This window comes from Heptranchias perlo, chromosome 4, assembly GCF_035084215.1.
Source record: "Heptranchias perlo isolate sHepPer1 chromosome 4, sHepPer1.hap1, whole genome shotgun sequence".
NCBI lineage: Eukaryota > Metazoa > Chordata > Chondrichthyes > Hexanchiformes > Hexanchidae > Heptranchias > Heptranchias perlo.
This window is the reverse complement of record NC_090328.1, coordinates 58,974,931-59,002,230: the sequence shown is the minus strand read 5'-3', so window position 1 is coordinate 59,002,230 and position 27,300 is coordinate 58,974,931. Positions and strand designations below refer to the sequence as shown.

Sequence of the window (27,300 nt, the reverse complement as noted above, 5' to 3'; positions counted from 1 at the left end):
CGCTTATTAAGGAAGAAGTAGCAGGACATTTAGAGACTCAAAATAAAATCAAGGAGAGTCAACATGGTTTTATGAAAGGGAAATCATGCTTTAAAAATTTATTAGAGTTCTTTGAGGAAGTAACGAGCAGGGTGGATAAAGGGGAATCTTAGCAGATGTAATGAATTTGGATTTCCAAAAGGCATGTGATAAGGTGTCACATAAAAGTTTACTGCACAAGAGAAGAGATCATGGTGTTGGGGGTAATATATTGGCATGGATAGAGGATTGGCTAACTAATAGAAAACAGAGAGTCAGGATAAAGGGGTCATTTTCAGGATGGCAATCTGTAACTAGTGGGTTGCCGCAAGGATCAGTGCTGGGGCCTCAACTATTTACAATATATATCAATGACGTGGATGAAGGAACAGAGTGTACTGTGGCCAAATTTGCTGATGGTGCAAAGGTAGGTGGAAAAGTAAGTAGTGAGGAGGACTCAAAGGGCCCAATATTACCAGGGCGGCGGGTTAGCGGTGGGGGGTCGACTGGGCGCGTGGGTAACGCGACCAGTGAAATCAGTCTGCCCCACGCGCAATCGCAGGCTGATTGGATCCACTTACCTCTTGTTCTGGGTTCCCCGCTGCTGAGCTGTGCGGCGGGCGGGCTGCGCATGCGCAGTAAGGTCTGTCAGCTGGAGGAGCTCTATTTAAAGGGGCAGTCCTCCACTGACTGATGCTGCAAGAAATAGGAAAAATTACAGCATGGAGCAGCCCAGGGGGAAGGCTGCTCCCAGGTTTAATGATGCCTCACTCCAGCTCTTATTGGATGGGGTGAGGAGGAGGGGGAGGACAGAGATCTTCCCCCCAGTGGGCAGGAGGAAGTGGCCTGCCTCTGCCACCAAGAAGGCCTGGCTCGAGGTGGCAGAGGAGGTCACCTGCACCACCAACATATCGCGCACCTGTATACAGTGCAGGAGGAGCTGCAATGACCTAAGTAGGTCAGCCAAAGTGAGGACACTTACTCATTCCCCTACACTCCGTCTGCCACATCACCGCCCCCACCCCACACCTCCTTCTGCACTGCCAACACTACTCTGTCACATCACCCCTCATACCCACTCAAACCTCATCCTCATCTTACCTGCACTTACTCACCTCGACAGTACTCATCCCGCCACTACCACTCAACCCAATCCTCATACAATCTCATGGCTCTATCTCATACTCACCCTCTCATGCATCTCTTTCACAGTCAGCCTCACTCAACCTGCCACTACCTGTGCTGCAGTCACAGGGCATGCATCACATATGTGCAGTAGGCAGCGTAAGGCAAACGTGTTGTGAGCATGAGGGGGATGCACAAGGGTGTTTGAGGGTTTGTCATGGTTTTTACTTACATTTAATTTCTGATCAACTCACATTACATATTATATTGGCACCACTATTGCCACGTCTTTCTAATCTTGTCTGGTTTGTGCAATAATGCCCTTTCCTGAGGATCACAATGAAGACCCACAACTGATGCCACCCATTGTGTCTCAGCAGAGTGGGTGTAGGTGTATTTGCAGGGCTCTTTTGTGCAGAAGACTGAGAGACATCAGCGATGTCCCCGGTGGCACCCTGGAAGGATGCAGAGGAGAAGTTGTTGAGGGCAGTGGTGACTTTGACAGCGACAGGTAAGAAGATGGTGCTCGGGGCAGCCGGGAGCAGCTCGGCATGAAGGAAGCTGCAGATGTCCACGACTACATGTCGAGTGACTCTGAGCCTCCGCGTGCACTGCTGCTCAGAGAGGTCCAGGAAGCTGAGCCTCGGTCTGTGGACCCTGTGGCGAGGGTAGTGCCCTCAGCGACACATCTCTCTCTGCCGTTGCTCTCCCTCCTGCTGTGCAGGTGGATGTGTCACAGCACTGTGTTGTGGAGCTCCACGTGTCAGAGGAGGACGGTGTGGCGGGCGAGGCTGGTGATGCTGTTCGCCCTTCGAGGAGGTCATGACTGCAGCTACGGCGGCCCCCATCCGGAAGATATACATCTGAGGGGGTCCGCAAGTTAGGTACATGTCTCTGGACCCCGGGGTAAGTTTGCAAGTTGGTGAATTTTATTGTTAGGAGGAGGGTGGTGGAGGCCAAACTTTGTCCCAAGTGACAGAGTGGCCTCCTGCAATGAGTGAGGGTCTCCTCCCCACCTGTCAAATGGACTTTTGCAGCTGCCACAGGCTGATGGCTGCAACACATCCATTTGAACTGGGAGTGTTTCCCCCAGTACGGGAAACAGTCCCAATCAGTTGCAAAATCCCATCCCTGCTAAAATAACAGGTCAATCAGGTCTGTAAACAACCTGAAGTACCTGTTCAATTACTTTGGGCTCAATGTTACCAGGGCTGTGGATTCGCGGCGGGGGGGCTATTGGGCGCGTGGTTAACGCGCCCGGCGAAATCAGTCTGCCCCCCGCGCGATCGCAGCCTAATTGGATCCACTTACCTGGTCTTCCGGGTTCCCCACTGCTGATCTGCGCGTCGGGTGGACTGCGCATGCACAGTAAGGTCTGTCAGCTGGAGGAGCTCTATTTAAAGGGGCAGTCCTCCACTAACAGATGCTGCAACAAATAGAAAAATTACAGCATGGAGCAGCCCAGGGGGAAGGCTGCTCCCAGTTTAATGATGCCTTACTCCAGGTATCATTAGATGGGGTGAGGAGGAGGGGGAGGACAGAGATCTTCCCCCTGGCGGGCGGGAGGAAGCGGCCTGCCTCTGCCACCAGGAAGGCCTGGCTCGAGGTGGCAGAGGAGGTCACCTGCACCACCAACATATCGCGCACCTGCATACAGTGCAGGAGACGCTGCAATGACCTAAGTAGGTCAGCCAAAGTGAGTACACTTACTCATTCCCCTACACTCCATCTGCCACATCACTGTCCCCACCCCACATCTCCTTCTGCACTGCCAACACTACTCTGTCACATCACCCCTCACACCCACTCAAACCTCATCCTCATCTTACCTGCACTTACTCACCTCGCCAGTACTCATCCCGCCACTACCGCTCAACCCAATCCTCATACAATCTCATGGCTCTATCTCATACTCACCCTCTCATGCATCTCTTTCACAGTCAGCCTCACTCAACCTGCCACTACCTGTGCTGCAGCCATAGGGCATGCATCACATATGTGCAGTAGGCAGCGTAAGGCAAACGTGTCGTGAGCATGAAGGGGATGCACAAGCGTGTTTGAGGGTTTGTCATGGTTATTACTTATATTGAATTTCTGACCAATTCACATTACATATTATATTGGCACCACTACTGCCACGTCTTTGCGAATCTTGTCTGGTTTATGCAATAATGCCCTTTCCTGAGGATCACAATGAAGACCCATTTTGAAGACCAATGAAGACAAATTTTTGATCAACAAGGGAGTCAAAGGATATTGGGAACAGGCAGGAAAGTGGAGTTGAGGCCAGAATTAGATCAGCCATGCTCTCATTGAATGGCGGAGCAGGCTCGAAGGGCCAAATGGCCTACTCCTGCTCCTATCTCTTATGATCTTATGATCTCTTTCTCCCAGTTTTTCCATCTGCTCTAATGACTCCAGCTTCAGCAGCAGAGCTTCTGAAATTCTTCCTTTTTCCTCGGTCAAGGTTTCCCCTCTACAGTGGTCAAAACAGCCCTCAGCCACATCCATCCCCTTTCCTGTGCCTCTCCTCTCACCCATTCAAAACAATAAAAGACTCCCTTGTCCTTACCTTCCATCTCACCAGCCTGCGCATTCACTAGATATCTTTTGTCATTTCTGCCACCTACAACATCATCCCACCACCACGCATTTCTTCCCCTTTCCTCTCCTCTTTCAGGAGGGATCACTCCATCATCAATAGCCTTGTTCACTCTTACACCACTCAAACATTCAGTTGTCCTTCCTTGCCACTTTCCCGTGCAACTGCAGCAGATGCAACACTTGTACATTTACATCCTCCTGCATCAACACTCCTTCCATGTGAGACAGCAATTTACATGTACTTACTCCAATCTAATATTCCCTATTTGATCTCTCTACACTGGGGAGATTAAGTGCAGATTAGAAGACCACTTTACCAAATCCTACCGCCATCCACAGGTGTAAACTTAAGGTCCCAGTGGTTCATCACTTTAATCATTTTCACATTTGCACTCTGACCTCTTCCTCTTTGGCCAAATTCAACACTAGGTTAAGGAAAAATGCATCATCTTTCTCCTGGGGACTCTTTAGAAGGACACTGTCTGAAATGTTAACCTGTCTTTTCCTCTCTACAGATGCTGACTGATCTGATGTATTTTTTTGTGTGTTATCATTGTGCCAATTACCTGTCACAAACTAATCAGCTTCATCCTTTTATTTAACAAATGGCAACCCAGAGAATCCCATCTGCAAACCATGTCTTATTACTTTATTATTTAAACAGTATATCCTGATGATAAATGTTTGTGCTTGGACCCCTTCATTAAAACATTCAGTGACAAGCTAATCCCCATATCTGAACGAAAACCCATTTACGTCTTCTGTGCTTGTTCTAAAATTTACCTTGGAGTAAGTGATGTCGGTAAACATTTCCATTATTTCGAATGGTGTTTTAACATCTTCTTCCTTCATAGACAATGGTTGTGAAGGAGACTGTGAATCAGAGTGAAGCACATGGTATACCAACTGAAGTATGAACGTATCATCCTGAAATAAATCAATACAGCAATTAGTTCACTACATTTGAGTGACATAATAAATAACCTACTCCTTCCACAAACATGTACAATACCCTTTGTCCTGACCCAAAGTTCTGCATAGATTGTTGCTGACCTCAAACAAAATTAATCAAAAGTCCAAATTACAGATTACATCCCCCACATCTCCACTGTTCATAGCTGGCCTATTGCTTTGTACATTTATTTTTTATCATTTTAGGTATCTTCGTTTGACTTACACCCAGGCAGTGATGAGGGGCGGGGGAAGAGAGGGGAAAATAAGTCCCATCGTGTTCCATGGAGTATTTAATTATCTTCACCTGCATTTTCCTCCCTAACCATGAATCCCAGTCAGATATTTTACTTGTTCTAGTTTTTAAACGAGTTAATTGACACAGTGGTAATTACTTTTGCTGTGAGTCCGCTTCACATATGCACAAATCTGTTGAAAAAATAATCTCATCTCCTGAGGCTGCACTTTCCCATTTTATTGAAAGACGGGTTAAATATCAGTTGTTCATAATTATTTTCAACCTGCCAATAAAATCACAGGTTTACCCAGTTTTGGAACATGCACTTCTTAGGAACTCAAATTTCAATTGGGGGAAATTGAGAACAACCTAACCAATCATGACACACTTCAACAAAGGAGTGTTTAATTATCTTCACCTATACTAATCTCCCTAACCGTGAATCCCAGTCCGAACCAGATGATTTTCCACTTGTTTTTTGAAGAAGTTAATTGATACAAAAGTGATTCGTTTTATTGTGAATCTGTTTCAGATTCCACCTCTGGTGAACTGTTTTCCTGGTTTCACTCTTCTCTGATTCACCACAGGCACTTGGGGGTAAATATTCCGATCCATCCATTCCTGGCACACTCTAAGAGTGCACAGCACAAAATTGTACACTTCCAGCCCATGACTTTCTGCTCATTAAAGTTAATGGACAGAAAATCGCAGGCTGGGAATGTGCAATCAGGAGAAGGTGAATCAGAATTCTTCTTCTCCTCTGTTCACATGATCAACTCTGGTGCATCCCAGGAGTCCACCATTGGCTCCCTCTTTCATTATCTACCTGCTACTCCTTGGTGACATTATCCTGAAACAAGGGGTCATTTTTCACATGAAAAACCAGCTCTATCTCGCTGTCTCCTCCATTGACTCAAAGGCTGTTGCCATACTCTCAAATCAGCTTTCTGATTTCAAGACTTGGTTGAGACAAAAGTTCCTTCAGTTCAATGTTGACAAGACTGAGACTACCTTCTTCAGCTCCTGCTAGCATCTTTGTGCCGCTATCCTTAATTCCATCAAATTCCTTGGTTGCCATCCCATGCTGAGTCTGGTGGCAAGGAACATTGACGTTCTTCTTGACTCCACTTCGGATTTCTCGCCCATTACTAAAACGGCTTTCTTCTATCTCTGCATCCCAGCTTTCCCATTCTGCTACCAAAACTGTAGTCCATGACTTTATTACCTCAAAACTCAATTTCTCCAAAGCTGTCTAGCTGGCCTTCTCATTTCAACTCTCCAAAAATTACAACTCATCCAAAATGCTGCACCCATCTACTTATCTAAGCTCCACTGGCCAACTCGTGCCTCAATGTGTTCATTCAAAATTCCTGTTCTTGCTTTCAAATCATTTCATGAATGAAGAATCTCCTCCTGCCTTACGTCCCCGCAGGCACCCTCTGCTTCTCTAACACTGCACTTCTACTCACCCCTTGTCACCTTCACTCCACAATTGGCAGCTACTCATTTACTTACCATTTTCCTGCTCTCTGCCTCATTCCTTCACCTTGGCACCCCCTTCTCTGCTTTCAAAAACTTCCTCAAAATTTCATTTCCTCATTCTAATCTCCATTTCTCTCTGCTTTCCCAATGCTTGTTGTCCACCATATTCCTTTCTTCTTTATTGTAAAGTTACTCTGCACGTGAGATATGTTATGTAAATGCAAATTGTTGTTTAACATTTCTCAAGGAGTCAACAAGATACTTAATGCTGAAAATTCATTATGCTGCTGTCGAGCACATAATGGGGTAGATTTTCGACTTCAATTTTGAAAAGCCCATTTTACCCATGAAGCCCTGGATGTGCATATTCACTTCTGTTTTTGATGCTCTCCTGTGCAAAAGAGAAATGTTATGGTTATTTAAAATGATGAATTAATAAATGCAGATTGTGCCCATGTTGTTTTATTCTGATTATCCATGTTTGCCAAAATGAATCTGAATTTGGAAATGGTGTTGGGGGTTCCTGTTTATCAAAGGAAGCTGCAAAGTTTCTAAATGGAGTTGGTGTAACTGTATGCCTCACAATCAACTATTTCCCAAACATGGTAAAAAACAAATCTGCAGTCCGTGTGGTGAAGGTTCTCCCACAGTGCTGTTAGGAAGGGAGTTCCAGGATTTTGATCCAGCGACGATGAAGGAACGGCGATATATTTCCAAGTCGGGATGGTGTGTGACTTGGAGGGGAACGTGCAGGTGGTGGTGTTCCCATGTGCCTGCTGCTCTTGTCCTTCTAGGTGGTAGAGGTCGCGGGTTTGGGAGGTGCTGTCGAAGAAGCCTTGGCCAGTTGCTGCAGTGCATCCTGTGGATGGTACACACTGCAGCCACTGTGCGCCGGTGGTGAAGGGAGTGAATGTTTAGGGTGGTGGATGGGGTGCCAATCAAATGGGCTGCTTTGTCCTGGATGGTGTCGAGCTTCTTGAGTGTTGTTGGAGCTGCACTCATCCAGGCAAGTGGAGAGTATTCCATCATGCTCCTGACTTGTGCCTTGTAGATGGTGGAAAGGCTTTGGGGAGTCAGGAGGTGAGTCACTTGCTGCAGAATACCCCGCCTCTGACCTGCTCTTGTAGCCACAGTATTTATGTGGTTGGTCCAGTTAAGGTTCTGGTCAATGGTGACCCACAGGATGTTGATGGTGGGGGAGTCGGCGATGGTAATGCCGTTGAATGTCAAGGGGAGGTGGTTAGACTCTCTCTTGTTGGAGATGGTCATTGCCTGGCACTTGTCTGGCACGAATGTTACTTGTCACTTATCAGCCCCAAGCCTGGATGTTGTCCAGGTCTTGCTGCATGCGGGCTCGGCTGCTTCATTATTTGAGGGGTTGCGAATGGAACTGAACACTGTGCAATCATGAGCGAACATCCCTTTCTCTGACCCTATGATGGAGGGAAAGTCATTGATGAAGCAGCTGAAGATGGTTGGGCCTGGGACACTGCCCTGCGGAACTCCTGCAGCAATGTCCTGGGGCTGAGATGATTGGCCTCCAACAACCACTACCATCTTCCTTTGTGCTAGGTATGACTCCAGCCACTGGAGAGCTTTCCCCCTGATTCCCATTGACTTCAATTTTACTTCGGCTCCTTGGTGCCACACTCGGTCAAATGCTGCCTTGATGTTGAGCATCCCTACGTGGTCAGTTTTCGGTAAAATATTAAAATGCCTATGTGGCAAAGAAGCAGAATGCAAAATGGTTAGAAAGGGTTAATTAGTTGGTAACTGAGATTGGTACAGGTTGCCTGGCCCCCCTGCTGGGCCATATTTGCTTAGTCAGCAGGTCTGCATTGTCTTATCAATGTAGAGTCTTTGATGTGATTCAAGGACTGATCTGAATGTCTCCATGTTTATAGAGTTAGAGTTAGAGTCATAGAGTTATACAGCACGGATAGAGGCCCTTCGGCCCATCGTGTCCGCGCCGGCCATCAGCCCTGTCTACTCTAATCCCATATGGCAGATCAATATAGGTAACGAGCTTAGCCAAAGTTGAAAGACATTCCATGTTGGGAGATAAGGAACAGAAGGAACAGGGAAGAACATTCCAAGTTGAAAGGTGAGGAAGTATCCCCTTTGATGTCTAACAGCAACATGGTCAGCACATGGATTATCTATGATTGGCCGGAAATAATGTAACCCCGCATGGCAACCTGTGCCCGGCTTATGATTGGTGTTGACTCTTGTGTTAATGATGTTCCAACCCCTATTGATTTGTATAAAGGTATGAGTTTTTGTCTTTGTCTTTGTCTCCTTATTCTGTTAGAATCGTTCGGATTCTCTCAGGAATCTGAATTGAAGCTACAGACTAAGATCTGCTATTAAAGTTGTGTTGAACTTTACGGTGTACTCGAATCAGTTCTTGCTGAACCAGACTGAGGGGAAAGAATCCGGTTCGTCATTGTCAAGGGCAGTCACTCTCACCTCACCTCTGGAATTCAGCTCTTTTGTCCACATTTGGACCAATGCTATAATGAGGTCTGGAGCCGAGTGGTCCTGGCAGAACCCAAACTGAGCATCGGTGAGCAGGTTATTGGAGAGTAAGTGCCGCTTGATAGCACTGTCGACGACACCTTCCATCACTTTGCTGATGATTGAGAGTAGACTGATGGGACGATAATTGGCCGGATTGGATTTGTCCTGCTTTTTGTGGACAGGACATACCTGGGCAATTTTCCACATTATCGGGTAGATGCCAGTACTGGAACAGCTTGGCTAGAGGCACAGCTAGTTCTGGAGCACAAGTCTTCAGCACTACAGCCGAGATGTTTTCGGGGCCCATAGCCTTTGCCGTATCCAGTGCACTCAGCCGTTTCTTGATATCACGTGGAGTGAATCAAATTGGCTGAAAACTGGCTTCAGTGATGGTGGGGATATCGGGAGGAGGCCGAGAAGGATCATCCACTCGGCACTTCTGGCTGAAGATGGTTGCAAACGCTCCAGCCTTGTCTTTTGCACTCGTGTGCTGGACTCTGCCATCATTGAGGATGGGGATGTTTTCAGAGCCTCCTCCTCCCGTTAGTTGTTTAATTGTCCACCACCATTCACGACTGGATGTTGCAGGACTGCAGAGCTTTGATCTGAAGTGAAATAATAATTGTAAATGTTCAATGATTTTTTTCCCCTCGATTAAGTTTATGATCACTTTTACAAAAATAAGAACAGCCTGGCATAATTGGAAAATCAATGGTGGGTTGAAATATTCACTTCTGTCTTTGATTTTCCCTTAATCCACCAGTATTGCATGACATTCCCCAGATTGTTTAAAAAGGAAGTCTGGGGTCTCAATGGAAATAAGTTTTTTTTTAACAAGATGTATATTGAAGATATATGTTACCTATTTAAATATCTTTATGTTAATATATAGATATTTACAATTTTCATGCCATTTATTTTGCTCAAAAATATATGATTTTTTGCATTTTCTAATCTCTCTGATTGGGTACGGTTTAGTATTGCATGTTTTTGTATGAATGACTGGTTTAAATATTTTGTTATAAATCTGTTTCTCTGAATATATTCTGGGAATGTGAATGTAATATTGCAGAAATTGACAGACATTTTCCTTTGTGATTAGCTGCAAGGTAGATCTTTCCTCTTGGAATATGTCCCTTCCAGTTCCAGGAGTTGAAAAAAATGTTTTTTTAAATTAACCAACAAATTGTATACATTGTTCATTAATAAAAAATGAATTGTTAAGATATCCTGATACTTCCTTGGTTCTTTTCATGGATTCGCCGCTCTGTTGTGCATCTTCAATTAATTTTTCCTTATTATTTTATCTGTTTTCCCTGTTTGTCTTTAATTCTATTAAACTTGCTTAAAATAATTTGATTGATTTTCATTCACATGCTAAATACTTTTAATACTAAATTGCTGAAGTTTGTTCACTTCCAAACTAATTGAAGACATCAACCTTTTATACAGCAGCGAAGTGAGGAATAACAGTTACATATTTGGGCTGAAAATCTATTGCTGATAATAAAAATACTGACTTAAAAAAAAAAACACAGTAACCAGACAATTAATGCATAGGTTTGGTATACAAAATGGGTTTGTTTTTCAATGCCCTATAACTAGATAACAAAAAAAAACTAATCATTAAAAAAAATCTAACTGCTTCCGTGGAGCAGACTAAATTGCCTCCCAGTTTATTTAATACATCATCCTGAACTTTACATCAAGTTTACTTATGGTTCTACTTTGTGAAGCATAGCTCTTCATAGCTTAAAGTCCCAAATCCAGAATTATTTCTGCTACTCTTGACTAAAGCTTCTCCAATGTATTAAAGCACTTTTCAAGGTTGGATGCCCAAAATTGCATGCAATATTCAAAATGTGATCTAACTAATGGGGCCCGATTTTACCAGGGGTGCGGGTTCTGGGCGGGTGGGCCAGCGGGCGCGTTGAAAACGCGCCCAGTGAAATTAGTGGGTTGCCCGCGCGATCGCAGCAGGCAACGCACTAATTGGATCCACTTACCTGCTCCTCCGGGTTCCCCGCTGCTGAGCTGCGCGTCGGGCGGGCTGCGCATGCGCAGTAAGATCTGTCAGCTGGAGGCGCTCTATTTAAAGGGGCAGTCCTCCACTGACAGATGCTGCCACAAACAGCAAAAATTACAGCATGGAGCAGCCCAGGGGGAAGGCTGCTCCCAGTTTAATGATGCCTCACCCCAGGTATCATTAGATGGGGTGAGGAGGAGGGGGAGGACAGAGATCTTCCACCCGGCGGGCGGGAGGAAGCGGCCTGCCTCTGCCACCAAGGCCTGGCTCGAGGTGGCAGAGGAGGTCACCTGCGCCACCAACATATCGCCCGCCTGCATACAGGGCAGGAGGCGCTCCAATGACCTCAGTAGGTCAGCCACAGTGAGAACACTTACTCATTCCCCTACACTCCGTCTGCCACAACACTGCCCCCACCCCACATCTCCTTCAGCACTGCCAACACTACTCTGTCACATCACCCCTCATACCCACTCAAACTTCATCCTCATCTTACCTGCACCTACTCACCTCGCGAGTACTCACCCCGCCACTACCACGCAACCCAATCCTCATACAATCTCATGGCTCTATCCCATACTCACCCTCTCGTGCATCTCTCTCACGGCCAGCCTCACTCAACCTGCCACCACCTGTGCTGCAGCCACAGGGCATGCATCACATATGTGCAGTAGGCAGCGTAAGACAAACGTGTCGTGAGCATGAAGGGGATGCACAAGGGTGTTTGAGGGTTTGTCATGGTTCTTACATCTATTGACTTAAAGAACAACTCACATCACACATTATATTGGCACCAATACTGCCATGTCTTCGCGAATCCTGTCCGGTTTGTGGAATAATGCCCGCTCCTGGGTATCACTATGAAGACCCACAACTGATGCCACCCAGTGTGTCACTGCAGAGTGGGTGTAGGTGTATTTGCAGGGCTCTTCTGCGCAGACGACTGAGAGACATCGGGGATGTCCCCGGTTGCAGCCTGGAAGGCTGTGGAGCAGAAGTTCGGGACGGCAGTGGTGACTTTGACAGCGACAGGTAGGAAGATGGTGCACGGGCCAGCCAGGAGCAGCTCGGCATGAAATAGGCTGCAGATGTCCACGGCTACATGTCGATTGACTCTGAGCCTCCGTGTGCACTGCTGTTCAGAGAAGTCCAGGAGGCTGAGCCTCGGTCTGTGGAACGTGTGGCGGGGGTAGTGCCCTCTGCGACGCATCTCTCTCTGCGGTAGCCCTCCCTCCTGCTGTACAGGTGGATGTGTCACAGCACTCTGTTGTGGAGCTCCACGTGTCAGAGGTGGACGGCGTGGATGGCGAGGCTGGTGAGGCTGGTGATGCTGTTCGTCCTCCGAGGAGGTCATGACTGCAGCTACGGCGGCCCCCATCCGCAAGATGTACATCTGAGGGGGTCAGCAAGGTAGGTACATGTCTCCGGACCCCGGGGTAAGTGTGCAGGTTGGTGACTTCGACCATCAGGAGGAGGGTGGTGGAGGCCAAACTTTGTCTCAGGTGACAGAGCGGCCTCCTGCAATGGGTGAGGGTCTCCCCCACCTACCTGTCAAATGGACCTTTGCAGCTGCCACAGGCTGACGGCTGCAACACGTCCATTTCAACTGGGACTGTTTCCCCCAGTGTGTGAAACAGTCCCATGTTTATCCAAAATCACACACAGTCCCTTAATCAGGTCAGTTAATGACCTGAACAAGCAAAGTAAATACACTCAAGTGGCATCCCGCTGGCTTTAATTGCCTGCGGGATTCCCACCAGCGGGGGCTGCGCAGGCACCCCCGCACGTCAGCGCGGAACCCGGAAGTAGGCGGGATCGAGGCGCGATCCGATCCCGCTCCTCCATTTCGGGATTTTCGAGGCCCCCCCACCGAGAACGCACCCGAGAGCGGGTGCAAAAATCGGCCCCATGATCTCTACAATGCTAAGATAACTTCTGGCAACTTGTAATCAAGTTACAGCGAAACTACAGCACAGAAACAGGCCATTCGGCCCAACTGGTCTATGCCGGCATTTATGCTCCACATGAGTATCCTCCCTCCCTACTTCATCTAACCCTATCAGGATACCCTTCTATTCCTTTCTCCTTCATGTACTGAACTAGCTTTCCCTAAAATACATCTATGCTATTTGCTTCAACTACTTCTTGTGGTAGCGCATTCCACATTCTTCCCACTCTTTGGGTAAAGAAGTTTCTCCTGAATTACCTGTTGGATTTATTATCGACTATCTTATATTGATGACCTCTAGTTTTGGACTCCTTCATAAGTGGAAACATTTTCTCTATGTTTATCCTATCAATATCTATCATTATCTTAAAGACCTCTATCAGGTCACCCCTCAGCCTTCTCTTTTCCAGGGAACAGAGACCCCACCATCAACATCCTGGGTGTCACCATTGACCAGCCATATAAATACAGTGGCTACAAGAGCAGGTCAGAGGCTGGATATTCTGCAGCAAGTGACTCACCTCCTGACTCCCCAAAGCCTTTCTACCATCTACAAGGCACAAGTCAGGAGGGTGATGGAATACTCTCCACTTGCCTGGATGAGTGCAGCTCCAACAACACTCAAGAAGCTCAACACCATCCAGGACAAAGCAGCCCACTTGATTGGCACCCCATCCACCACCCTAAACATTCACTCTCTTCACCACCAGCGCACTGTGGCTGCAGTGTGTACCATCTACAGGATGCACTACAGCAACTCAACAAGGCTTCTTCGACAGCACCTCTGAAACCCGCAAACTCTACCACCTAGAAGGACAAGGGCAGCAGGCACATGGGAACAACACAACCTGCACGTTCCCCTCCAAGTCACACACCATCCCGGCTTGGAAATATATCGCCGTTCCTTCATTGTCGCTGGATCAAAATCCTGGAACTCCCTTCCTGTAGGAGAACCTTCACCACACGGACTGCAGCGGTTCAAGAAGGCGGCTCACCACCACCTTGTCTAGGGCAATTAGGGATGGGCAATAAATGCTGGCCTCTCCAGCGACGCCCACATCCCATGAACGAATAAAAAAAACAGTATGTGACCTTCTTATTCTCCCTACCAAAATGCACCACCTCACACTTATCTATATTGAAATTCATTTCCCAATTACACGCCCATTCTGCAAGTTTATTAATGTCTTCCTGCATTTTGACACATTATTCCTTTGTATTAACTACACCACCCGATTTGGTGTCGTCTGCAAATTTTGAAATTGTACTTCCAATTCCCCAATCCAAATTGTTAATGTAAATTGTGAACAACGGTGGTCCCAGCACCAATTCCTGTGGAACACCATTTCCCACTTTTTGGCAGTCTAAGTGGCTACCTTTAACCCCTACTCTCTGTTTTCTGTTCTGTAGCAAACTTGCTATCTATTCTGCTACCTGTCCCCTGACACCACATGCTCTGACCTTAGCATGAGTCTACTATGCAGTACCTTATTGAAGGCCTTTTGAAAATCCAAATATATTACATCTGCATCTGACTCCACATGCTCTGACGTTAGATTTGTGCTGCCTCCTCATTTACCCGATTGTAGCACAGCATCGAGGCCTGGCTGCGACATTCTCTCCAGCTTCGGCACTTCTCACCAGCAGGGGGGCCCAAGTCTTGCTTGAGTTGCTCTCACCTCTTAAAGGCAGCCTGCATTTCTTAAAGGCAGCCTGCTCCATATGTGTATATATATATATATATATATATATATATATACATATATGCTCATGTCCAAAATATAAAATGCGGGTCCGCACAGAGTTTTGACGGAGATCAAACATAGCACATGTAAAACACAGATGCAGGTCCTGTCCCTATGTTTACAAACAGATGAGTTATGTAAAACATTGAACAAAGGTTGCGCACCACTAAATCCCACATCCTCCAACCCGCATGCCAGACCTCACCAATCTGCCGATCTGAGTTTGTACCAGGCCTGCGAGATAGCGTGCACCAAGGTTCTGTGCTGATGCACCGGAGACCTTGGTGTAAGAGGTGGACAGAGGAGAGGCATCCTATATCTGCAGGGGGGCAAGAGACCCTCCAGACATATGTTCAAGAGGCAGTGGGAGGCAGTAGGGGACGAAGTCAATGCCAGGCGCATAGCACCATGAACATGGATGCAGTGCAGGAAGAAATTCAATGATTTGACACAAGTGGTCAAAGTAATGAGGTCAACTGTCGAGTGGCATCTCCTACCAATTGCACCATTAGCCGTATCCACTGCTCCACGCACTATACTCCCCCATCACCCACATACCAACAAACTCTTTCAATCAGTACTCAACTCTTCCAATCAAATGCTTCCTCTCACCATCACACACTACCCCACTGCTTCAAGCTGCACACCCACAATTCACAGGTCACAAACACTGGCAACTATTCAACCATGACAGGCACAACACTCAAACATCCTGCAGGACATTCACCGACACATGTCCCGCTTTCTTGCAAGAGAAGGTGGCACATAGCAAGAGGCAGTAAGTGGCAGTGGCATTTAGCCCCTCAAGCCTGTTCCACCATTCAAGAAGATCATAGCCCCATATCCCTTAATACCCTTGGTTAACAAAAATCTATCAATCTCAGACTTAAAATTAACAATTGAGCGAGCACAAGCTACCATTTGCGGAAGAGCATTACAAACTTCTCCCACCCTTTCCGTGTAGAAGCATTTCCTAACTTCACTCCTGCAAGTCTTGGCTCTAAATGTTAGACTATGTCCCCTAGTCCTAGTATTCAAATATAGGAGACCTCCAAAAACAGGTACAAAGGCATCTGCAGCCAGAAGCAATAATCCAGTAACAAACCTGTAGATCCTGCATAGTCCCTTTAAAAAGCGGAGGCATGAGGGTCCTCCAGGCCGTCTAAGAAATGTTTAGTTGGTTGTGGTTAAGACAGTGTGTTGGCTGCAGCGTTAAGTGCCAAAATAGTGTCTATCCACTTAAATCAGCGTTGCACACTGATCTAACAAATATTCTCCTTACTTTTCATGCAGCCAGTGTTCGTTATCTGCGCCTGCATGAACCCTTTTACCAAGATGGCATCCACGCATGTCACACTAGAAGCATGCGCACGGATACCAGAAGCCATTTTGGAACATAAGGAGGCCAAGTTGCCCCAATACAACGGGCACTACCCGGCCGAATTTCTAGCCCAATACCCACTAAAAACACTTACCAATAAACCAAATACTTACACTGACTTACCCTCAGCGCTCCTCCATATCATCACTTTTTGACTCTTTTTGATTTCACCGCTGAGGTCCGCTCTCCCCGCACCTTTATCATTCTCCCATGTCCGCTCTCCCCGCGCCTCTTTTATTCACCCAGGTCTGCTCTCCCCGCGCCTCTTTTATTCACCCAGGTCTGCTCTCCCTGCACCTCTATTATTCTCCCAGGTGCATTCTCGCCATTCCAATTTTACTCTCCCAGGTCCGCTCTCCCCGCTCCTTTAGAGCTCAACTCAAGATGCATTTCTGAACTTCTTTAACTTGTTGATAACAACTTCACATTAACTGGAAACTTTCCAAGAATGGTTATTAGCCAAATACAACAACCTTTTGTAACTTTGTTGTTAAACCCTCATTGATTGCATATGTATGTTTCATGTTGCTTACATTTATTCAAATAAAATTCCATGCTGAATATGCCTATGCACTTGAGGAAAAATCTTGGAAAACTTCACACTGCCTCCAACTCCAGAATATCGAACCTCACCTCAATCTTCGCAAGGCTTTTCCATGGAACCAGAAACTGAGGAACTATCATGTTCCATATAGCATCTGATTATTTCTTCTTGACTTATCATTTAACCCTCAATCACATAAAATGTTCTCAAGCATTTTTCCACTAACTGATCTGTAGTCTCACTCTTTGTTTGAATATCGGAATAATGTTCACTATTCTCAAGTCCACAGCTACAATTCCTGTACCTGTATTTCTGTACCTAAAATCCCTGTATGATTCCCACCCCAGAGACTTAAGCACATAATCTAGGCTGACACTTCAGTGCAGTACTGAAGGAGTGCTGCACTGTCAGAGGTGCCTTCTTTCTGATGAGACATTAAAACCAAGGCTCTGTCTGCCCTCTCAGGTGGATGTAAAAGATCCCATGGCACTCTTTTGAAGAGCAGAGGAGATCTCCCTGGTGTTTTGGCCAACATTTATCCCTCAACCATCATCACTAAAACAGATTACCTCATCATTATCACATTGCTGTTTGTGGGACCTTGCTGTGTGAAAATTGGCTGCCTCGTTTCCTACATTACAACAGTGACTACACTTCAAAAGTACTTAATTGGCTGTCAGGCACTTTAGGACATCCTGAGGATGTGAAAGGTGCTATAAAAATGCAAGTTTTTTCTTTTTATTTAAAAACCTACAGTGAATTCAGATATTCAGTGCCATTGTGATATTGTGTTCACCCACCAAGTGTTTGCATACAGGAATGCTAATGAAATAACCCCTTTAAGCAGCCCTTTTCAGAGACTAGTAACATAACCTTCACTATTTTGTTATTTAGGAATGGATGTATTTTCTTACCCTTCTCACTAAAGGTTCTATAGAAGAAACACCCAAGTTTTCGAAGTATGATGCAAGTCCTTCATTAAGCCACAGATCATTCCACCACCTCATTGTAGCCAGGTTTCCAAACCACTTCAAAAAGAAACAGAAAAACAAAATTCATTTTCAATTAAATGTTTCAGAATTCAAGAATTTTATAATACACAAAGGTCTCTACCTTGTAGATTTGGAGATAATGTTTGAGCATGTTTACAGCAAATAGAGTTTTATGTCATTGCAAACCAACATGTCATTTTAGCAGCTATTTTTATTGGTGTCACACAGAAACATGCTTGACCCTTTAGGTGAGGTGTGGTAATTAAATTTTAGGAATGTTTATTGCTGTTGGTGATATGAACATCACATTTAACTTATTTTTGCTGTGTGAGCACGGTCATGGTGCTACACTGTCAATGGGTTGTCACTCCCAGAAGACCATTGATCTCTTATCAAAACAAAAAGCACATGAAATACTAGCTGGGGATGGTCTATGGTCTTACCTATTATTTCTCTCCAGGAAGAAGAGTATTTATTAAAGCTATTTCTGATGTTAGAAAATGCATGCATTGATGCACACTGTAAGCGCACATGATTGGTGATGTAATGAAATGCTCCAATGTGCAGCAATATTGCCAGAATCTTCCCAGCACTTCTCAATAGGAACCTAATCTTTAGTGTTACTCAAAATTTTACAATTTTACCCTGACTGAGTAAAGTTCCAGAGTTTCTATCTAATCTTGAAGGAAATACTGCTTTCCACAAATAACATTTCATGGTCACAGCAACTCAGCGGCCATTGTATTCCATAATCTATTTGGTCATCTTTTCCATATCAGTCCCTCTGTCCCATTCCTAACCAGATATTTATCAATCCTTTTTGAAAGAAGTTAACAACCACTGCATTAACTGGTTATGATGGCAGTCTGTTCCATAAATTCACCACTCTGTGGGGGGAGGGTAAATTTAATCTTGCTTAAAACTTGTTAATTTTGTACTAATGCTCTTTACTTCTGTACTCACAATCTAAGTAAAACAGCCTGCTTAAAAATACATTACTTACACTCAGTATTTAAAAAACCTAGATCATGTAGCCCTTCAATTATTTTTATTCTAATGACAAATTCACCTTTGTGAGTCTCACTTCATAACTTAGACTCTGAATGTTACAATGATTTTGAAGGTAGCTTATCAAAACTGGATATACCACAGAGATGTAACTCAGCACTTGGCCAGTGTGGTTTATAATCACTTCACTCAGAGTGGATTCTTACACTGGTCAATAATTACTCCCATGCCACTTTCCTCCTTACTTTTTCTAATGGTCATTCCTTCATTGTCTGTTCTTGTTTCAAGTTCTCTCTTCCATTGCACATGGACCTACATTTATCCCCATTTAAATCTACTTGACATTCCTCAGTACATTCAAATAATTTACTCCAAAATCTCTTTGAATACTATCAACGTGTTTTATGTTTATCACCCAGCTTGGTAGAGAGCGAGCCTTTTACTTAATGGTAGCATTCCCGCCTCAGAAGGTTGAACTCCACTCCAGACAATTCCGGTGAGCGGAGACCGGAGCTCCAGCTCTGAATTCTGGGTTGACATCCAGCAAGATTCTCATGTCCAGTGGGTGTGGGAGCCCCCCTCATTGTATGGGTTGTGGGAGCCCACAAAACTCTCCTGCTGTACAGGACTAACCACACTATCAGCTGATATAAAGATGGTTACATCCATGGAAGGAATGTTCACATCACGGTTTGTCAGGTTGTTAATTAGTCTGAAAATCCTTCCAGTACGTCACACTATTCTCCAAGGGAAGAGGTTGAAGATACAAAAACAACAACAACCTGGCTTGGCGTCATCACCATTCATTGACTAGTCTTTAAATTAGGATAAGTTAACTCGCCTATAGGAGGCTGCAGAGACCTTTGTTTAACGGTAACAGGAGTTTTGGTATGCACTATGGCTATAAAGAAAGCAGTCTCAGGGAAAGTCCATTATTAAAATGGGGAAATACCTGTATATAATTCACACTGCTGAACCTCCAAATCTATGATAATACACAAAACTATCAGCAGTAGAAATAATTGTTGTCCCTTAAATTGATTATTTGTTCAGTATTTTAGGGTCTGTATTCCAAATCTCTGAGTAAGGATATTGAGAGGTATGATTCTAGGCCACAATCAGGACCAACTTCAGAATGGGGCAAAGTATTGACTTTTTCTTCAAAGGACCCCAATTTACATACGGTAACAACGCTCCTGCCTGATTCAGACGGTATCTTGGCTGCCTAGTGGAAGGCCCAGTATATATGGTGACGAGGCAGTATATGGTGCACAGTGATTTTAACTCCACTACTGCACCATTTCCACCAGGCAGCCTGAGTTGAAATCATCTACTCTGTAGGACCCTGAATGTAATTTTCAGGTACAAATGATGGGACCATGCGCCATACACACACTGCCTATTTTTACCAGGCACTGAGCGGCCTAACCAGTGGTCCTTAAAAGGACTGCTGGAGGCTGCTCAGAAAACAGTCCAGGCAATTCTTAATTTTTATTTTTGTTGGGCCAGGAAGAGTAGGAGTGCTCCTGCTGGGCCCACAAAAAAACTCTGGCCCACTGCCGGCCCATTCGAGGACCCTACCTCCGAGTTTGCTTCCTCCCCCCAACCCCCGGCCCACCCTCCAACAGACCCAGCCTACTGTCCATCTCAGCATGGGAGCCGGCTGATTTCCTGCCCTCCCATGTGTTTAAACCTGTATTTAAACTCCTGTGTGCAAATGATAGTCCCACAGTCAGAAGTAATGTATTATTGGATAATTGCCAGTGCAATTCATTTTTGTGGAATTCATTGATTTTTCACTCAAAAAATCTGACTCTGAACTTGAAAATCCATAATGCACCATTGAGCTACCAGTACAGGTTTCCCCACTTTCATAATTTAGGAAAAGACAGAAATTTTTTTACTATATTTTTAAAAACCTGTCTTTTCAAGGAAAATGCCATCAGCTCAAATTATCATCAAATTACATTGATGGACATTGAAACATTTTTCTGTGCCAGAGCCCAAAGACCCACCACCTGTACTTGCCATTTATGGAATCAAACGATGGCATTTAGCCAAAGATATCAGTCTGTGCAGTACAGACTCTGTGATGCTCCTGGTTGGAAGCAATGGAATATTTGGTTGACTGCTTCCCTGTTCCAGTTGAGTTCCAGGAGGAATTATGAATGTATTCCCAGACTTTGAGATGTTCTGGATTTTTAATGGGATGATAAATTTCCCAATTAAAGGCAGCTGAACTCAGCACTATTAAATCGTGGGAAGCTCAATGTGGTTCTTCACATTGAGCTTCCCACGATTTAGGAAAAAAAGGAGGGCTTTTGGCAGATACAAAAGGCTAAAGACGGAGGAAGCCCTAGAGGAGTACAAAAAGTGCAGGGGGATACTTAAAAAAGAAATTAGGAGATCAAGGAGGGGCCATGAAATAACACTAGCGAGCAAAATAAAGGAAAATCCTAATATGTTTTATAAGTATATTAAGGGTAAGAGGATGACTAGGGAAAAAATAGGGCCCATTAGGGACAAAAATGGCAATCTGTGTGTGGAGCCGGCAGATGTAGGAGGGGTTCTAAATGAATTTTTTGCATCTGTTTTCACTATGGAGAAGGACGATGTAGACATAGAAATACGGCAGGGGGACTGTGATATACTCGAACATATTAACATCGAGCGGGAGGAGGTATTGGCGGTTTTAGCAGGCCTAAAAATGGATAAATCCCCAGGCCCGGACGAAATGTATCCCAGGCTACTGTGTGAGGCAAAGGAGGAGATTGCGGGGGCTCTGACACATATATTCAGAACCTCTCTGGCCACAGGGGATGTGCCAGAGGACTGGAGAACCGCTAATGTAGTACCATTATTCAAGAAGGGGAGTAGGGAAAAACTGGGGAACTACAGGCCAGTGAGCCTAACATCAGTGGTAGGAAAATTATTGGAAAAAATTCTGAAGGACAAAATTAGTCTCCACTTGGAGAAGCAAGGATTAATCAGGGATAGTCAACATGGCTTTGTCAAGGGAAGATCATGTCTGACTAATTTGATTGAATTTTTTGAGGGGGTGACTAGGCGTGTGGATGAGGGTAACGCAGTGGATGTGGTATACATGGATTTCAGTAAGGCCTTCGATAAAGTCCCCCACAGGAGACTGGTCAAGAAGGTACGAGCCCATGGAATCCAGGGTGCCTTGGCACTTTGGATACAAAACTGGCTTAGTGGCAGAAGGCAGAGGGTGATGGTCGAAGGTTGTTTTTGTGACTGGAAGCCTGTGGCCAGTGGGGTACCACAGGGATCGGTGCTGGGTCCCTTGCTGTTTGTGGTCTACATTAACGACTTGGATATGAATGTAAAAGGTATGATCAGTAAGTTCGCTGATGATACAAAGATTGGTAGGGTGGTAAATAGCGAGGAGGATAGCCTCAGTCTGCAGGACGATATAGATGGGTTGGTCAGATGGGCGGAACAGTGGCAAATGGAATTTAACCCGGAAAAGTGCGAGGTGATGCACTTTGGGGGGACTAACAAGGCAAGGGAATACACAATGAATGGGAGGACCCTAGGCAAGACAGAGGGTCAGAGGGATCTTGGTGTGCAAGTTCACAGATCCCTGAAGGCGGCGGAACAGGTAGATAAGGTGGTAAAGAAGGCATATGGGATACTTGCCTTTATTAGCCGAGGCATAGAATATAAGAGCAAGGAGGTTATGATGGAGCTGTATAAAACACTGGTTAGGCCACAGCTGGAGTACTGTGTGCAGTTCTGGTCGCCACACTACAGGAAGGATGTGATCACTTTGGAGAGGGTGCAGAGGAGATTCATCAGGATGTTACCAGGGCTGGAGCGCTTCAGCTATGAAGAGAGACTGGGAAGATTGGGTTTGTTTTCCTTGGAGCAGAGGAGGCTGAGGGGGGACATGATTGAGGTGTACAAAATTATGAGGGGCACAGATAGGATGGATACTAAGGAGCTTTTTCCCTTCGTTGAGGGTTCTATAACAAGGGGACATAGATTCAAGGTAAAAGGCGGGAGGTTTAGAGGGGATTTGAGAAAGAACTTTTTCACCCAGAGGGTGGTTGGAGTCTGGAACTCACTGCCTGAAAGGGTTGTGGAGGCAGGAACCCTCACAACATTCAAGAAGCATTTGGATGAGCACTTGAAATGCCATAGCATACAAGGCTACGGACCAAATGCTGGAATATGGGATTAGAGTAGACAGGGCTTGATGGCCGGCGCGGACACGATGGGCCGAAGGGCCTCTATCCGTGCTGTATAACTCTAAAACTTGCAATTATGGCCAAGAGACACATCTAGACACCTATTAGTGCAGCAGATTTGGAAAGAGCATTGTCCATTTACTAAGACCTCTTATTGAGAAACTTCATAGAAGACAATTTAAAATTGTTACTGATGTTGAACTATAATAAGTAATTTCAATATGTAAGCCTAGGTTTTTCGATCAGGTGTAAGTCTTCGAGTATTGTGCACAGTCCTGGTCTCCATATTATAGAAAGGATATAGAGGCATTGGAGAGGGTGTAAAAAAGGTCCACAAGGATAATACCAGAACTGAGAGGATATCCTTATCAGGAAAGGCTGAACAGGCTGGGGCTCTTTTCTCTACAAAAAGGAGGCTGAGGTGTGACATGATAGAGGTCTTTAAGATATTGATAGAGTAGACGTAGAGAAAATGTTTCCATTTGTGGGGGAGTCCAAAACTAGAGGTCATAAGTATAAAATAGTCACTAATAAATCCAATAGGGAATTCAGGAGAAACTTCTTTACCCAAAGAGTGGTAAGAATGTAAAATGTGCTACTACAAGGAGTAGTTGAAGCAAATAGCATAGATGCATTAAACGGGAAGGTAGATAAACACATGAAGGAGAAAGAAATAGATAGAAATGTTGATAGAATTAGATGAAGTGGAGAGGGAGGAGGCTCTTGTGGAGCATAAAAGCTGGCATAGACTAATTGGGCCGAATGGCCTGTTTCTGTGCTGTAGTTTCGATGTAACCTGATGTAAGTCCAACCTGTAGTGCACTACTCTCCTGCATACTTCCTAAATCAAAATCACTAGAATAATCTCGGCAAACTCCTGGCGTGAAAAACGCTTGAGTTGGGAGCTCATCCATTGTGGGAAATCGTGAGCTACAGCAAGATTTAAAAGCCTGCAGCAACTTAACGGAACATAGAAACAGGAGCAGGCCATTCTGCCCCTCGAGCCTGTTCTGCCATTCAATGAGATCAAGGCTTATCTGTACCTTAACTTAATTGACCCGCCTTGGCTCCATATCCCTTAATACCCTTGGCTAGCAAAAATCTATCAATCTAAGACTTAAATAATGAATTGAGCTAGCATCTGCTGCTTTTGGTGGGAGAGAGTTCCACACTTCTCCCACGCTTTGTGTGAAGAATTGTTTCCTCACTTCTCTCCTAAATGGCCTGGCTCAGATTTTAAGGTTACGTCCCCTTGTCCTAGACTCCCCCACCAGCGGAAAAAGTTGTTTTCTATCTATACTATCAATTCCTTTCAAAATCCTAAAAACCTCAATCAAATCATCCCTTAACCTTCTATATTCCAGGGAATACAAGTCTAGTTTATGCAATCTCTTCTCATAATTTAACACTTGGAGCCATGGTAACATTCTGGTGAATCTGCGTTGCACTCCTTCCCAGGCCAATATATCCTTTCTAAGATACAGTGTTCCGAACTGTACACAGTACTCCAGATGTGGTCTAACCAGGGCTTTGTATAGCTGTAGTAAAGCATTCTCCCCTTTATATTCTAGCCCTCTAGATATAAAGGCAAATATTCCATAAGCATTTTTGATTATTTTTGTACCTGACCACTACATTTTAGTGTACGTGGACTCCTAAATCTCTTTGGACCTCCACTGTCCCTAGCTTTTCACCATTTAAACCATACTCTGATTGATTCTTTTTTTCATCCAAAATGGATGACCTCACACCTATGTTGAAATCTATCTGCCACAGTTTTTCCCACTCACTTAATCTATCAATGTCTCTTCATAATTTTATGCTCCAGTCAACACTACTTACTATGCCACCCATCTTTGTGTCATCGACAAACTTGGATACATGGCTGTATTATGTTATCTAAGTCATTAATGAATATCGTGAATAGTTGAGACCCCAGCATAGATCCTTGTGGGACATCACTAGTCACTTCCTTCCAATTCGAATACATACCCATTATCCCTACACTTCCTCAAAAATTTCAATTAGGTTCGTTAGACATGACCTACCCTTTACAAATCCATGTTGGCTCTCTCTAATCAGCTCAAAGTTGTCTAAATGCTCAGTCACTTTGTAATTAAAGATTCCAATAACTTCCCCACAACAGATGTTAGACTAACAGGTCGAAAAGTGGCAGGCAGTGCGATGGAGAGAGCGTTATTTCAAAAGTTAGGAAGCATCTTTCATCGGGTAATATTGGTGTGTTTCCTGGAAGATCTAAAACATTGTAGACGAAGGCTTATTTACAGATAATATGGGATGATGTAGACAAGCCCATTAATGGAGCAAGCAGATTTCAAAGAGAATGGGGCCAAAAATCCTCAGTACTTGGATATGCCCAACCTCACTGCAATCACACGTACAAAAGGTTTCTCATTTGCAGATCAGGCTGGTGATCTTGTGGCTGCATGGTGAGTGGTGGGAGCTTCATTGAGGTGTTTAATGATGTTCACACAGGCTACCTGCTGTCAGTCATCAGACCTGCTGTACCTTCCTGCTACTCCACCTCTACCAACCAAATATGGCTCCATGACAACCCACTGTAGGGGTTGGGTGAATGACCCATAAGACAGCATAAAAGTCAGGAACTAGTTTAGTGACAGCACAGTAAATCACAACACAAGTAATAAAGTTCCTCAATAATGTTGGAACCTACAAAGATTTTAGAATTACAATTACTTCACTATTCCAGGGTTCTGGGTAAGAATATGATGGCAACTTCTGTGCGTGAGACTGTTTCTCCCATCCCATATTTAGTCATTCTCACACAACAATTTTAAAACCATCACCATCACAAAACATAGAATGTAGCAGTGTGCCCAGAACAGTCCACTACCTCTTACTCCCAACAGAAATTATTACAACAAATGTCTAATTTGTGAAAATATTGCGCAAACGTGCCTGGTGTGCCAGTTCATGTGCCATCACTCTGGATATGGATGATTTATCACTGGTGTATTTCTCCTTCGGATTATACAACAGTGAATCCTTTCTGAACATCAGCAGACCCCAGTTTTCCATCGCAGTTGCTGCAAAGTCAGGCAATGCTATTATATCTAAAAAGATAAGAACACAGTGAATCAGTTGCAATGCAAAGTCATGTAATAAGTTATAGCACACAATGACCTAGGAATTGATTGATGCTGCTCCCACGTTACAGGCTTAAAAGTGGCGCCAAAGCATCCAATTTGGTGGGAAGTGTGTGGTGCACATTCCTGCTGGAAGTCCACTGCCCCCATTTTGGTAAAGGCAGAAAAAGAGGCATCCATGGCCAACACCTAAAACATTAAGCCTTTTGCATAAGCAAATAAGGGGCCCCAACGTCTGATTCAGGCTCCCTTTGCTAACTTGGTCTGCCCTGAACGCAGCCGGTGCTGGGCCGGCTGCATTCAGGAAAATGTGGTCTAGGTGTGGCCTAACCAGCGGATCTTTAGGTAAGTTTGTTAAAAAATATTTACCTCAATGTGGAGCCAGGTGGATCAAGAGCGCTCCTCCCAACTTCATTACAGTGCCAAAGACTGCTGCGGAACTCCGCTCGGCTCCCTCCCCCTCCCCAATCACATCCCCCCCTCCCAATTGCCCTCCTGCCACCCGTTCATTCACCCCCCCATTCCCAAGATGTGCCTGAAGCCAGCAGCCAATGACACAGTGGCCCGAAATCCAATGCCGATTCCCTGGCAAGCTGCCCGGGGATGCCCAGCATGCACCCGCAGCTCGCCAGTCTTATTGAAGTGAGGCCCAATTCCCAATATTGATTGTGCCTCGGGCCTACCCGTTCCGCCACAAGGATTGTTTTCTATGCCCAGTTTGTACCGGCAAACCAATTTCTAGGCCAATATCTTCAAACAAGTAGTATAGTCAAACAATAATTATGGAAGATTAAGGGGTGCTCTAATTGAAGTATTTAAGATGATTAAAGGAATGATAGTGTAGATAGAGAGAAACTATTTCCTCTGATGGGGGAGTCCAGAAAAAAGGAACATAACCTTAAAATCAGAGCTAGGCCATTTAGAGGTGATGTCAGGAAGCACTTTTTCACACAATGGAATTGCCGCCCCAAAAAGCTGTTGAGGCTAGGTCAATTGAAAATTTCAAAACTCAGATTGATAGATTTTTGTTGAGCAAGGGTATTAAGTGTTACGGAACCAAGGCGGGTAGATGGAGTTAAGATACAGATCGGCCGTGATTTAATTGAATGGCAGAACAGGCTTGAGGGGCTGAACGGCCTACTCCTGTTCCTAAGTAACACCAGCCTAAGGGAAAGAGTCATGTTTGTAGTCAGAAAGTTTTGAAGCTGCTGTCGTGTTCAGGTTACCCATGTGTGATTTGAACGTGAATTTGAAATGCATATTTGTATCTTTCTGCCTACCCCTGTGTACAGCAAATTACAGCTGTAGAATTGTCTCACGTTACATTTGTGGATGTCTCATGTCTTTTAATTTGTTCTCGGGTTGTAGATGACACTGGC

The 27,300-nt window shown here is 44.9% G+C and overlaps 1 protein-coding gene across 1 annotated transcript in view; it reads right to left on the bottom strand.

Moving 5' to 3' along the window:
* Window positions 1–27,300, bottom strand: part of LOC137320959 (aminopeptidase Q-like) — a 160,567-nt gene that overhangs the window by 74,664 nt on the left and 58,603 nt on the right. The window contains exons 5-7 of the mRNA XM_067982989.1: window positions 25,734–25,888; window positions 17,497–17,610; window positions 4,531–4,674 (exon numbers count right to left, since the gene is read on the bottom strand). Coding sequence (XP_067839090.1) covers window positions 4,531–4,674; window positions 17,497–17,610; window positions 25,734–25,888 — 413 coding nt within the window. The remainder of the gene's footprint in view (window positions 1–4,530; window positions 4,675–17,496; window positions 17,611–25,733; window positions 25,889–27,300) is intronic.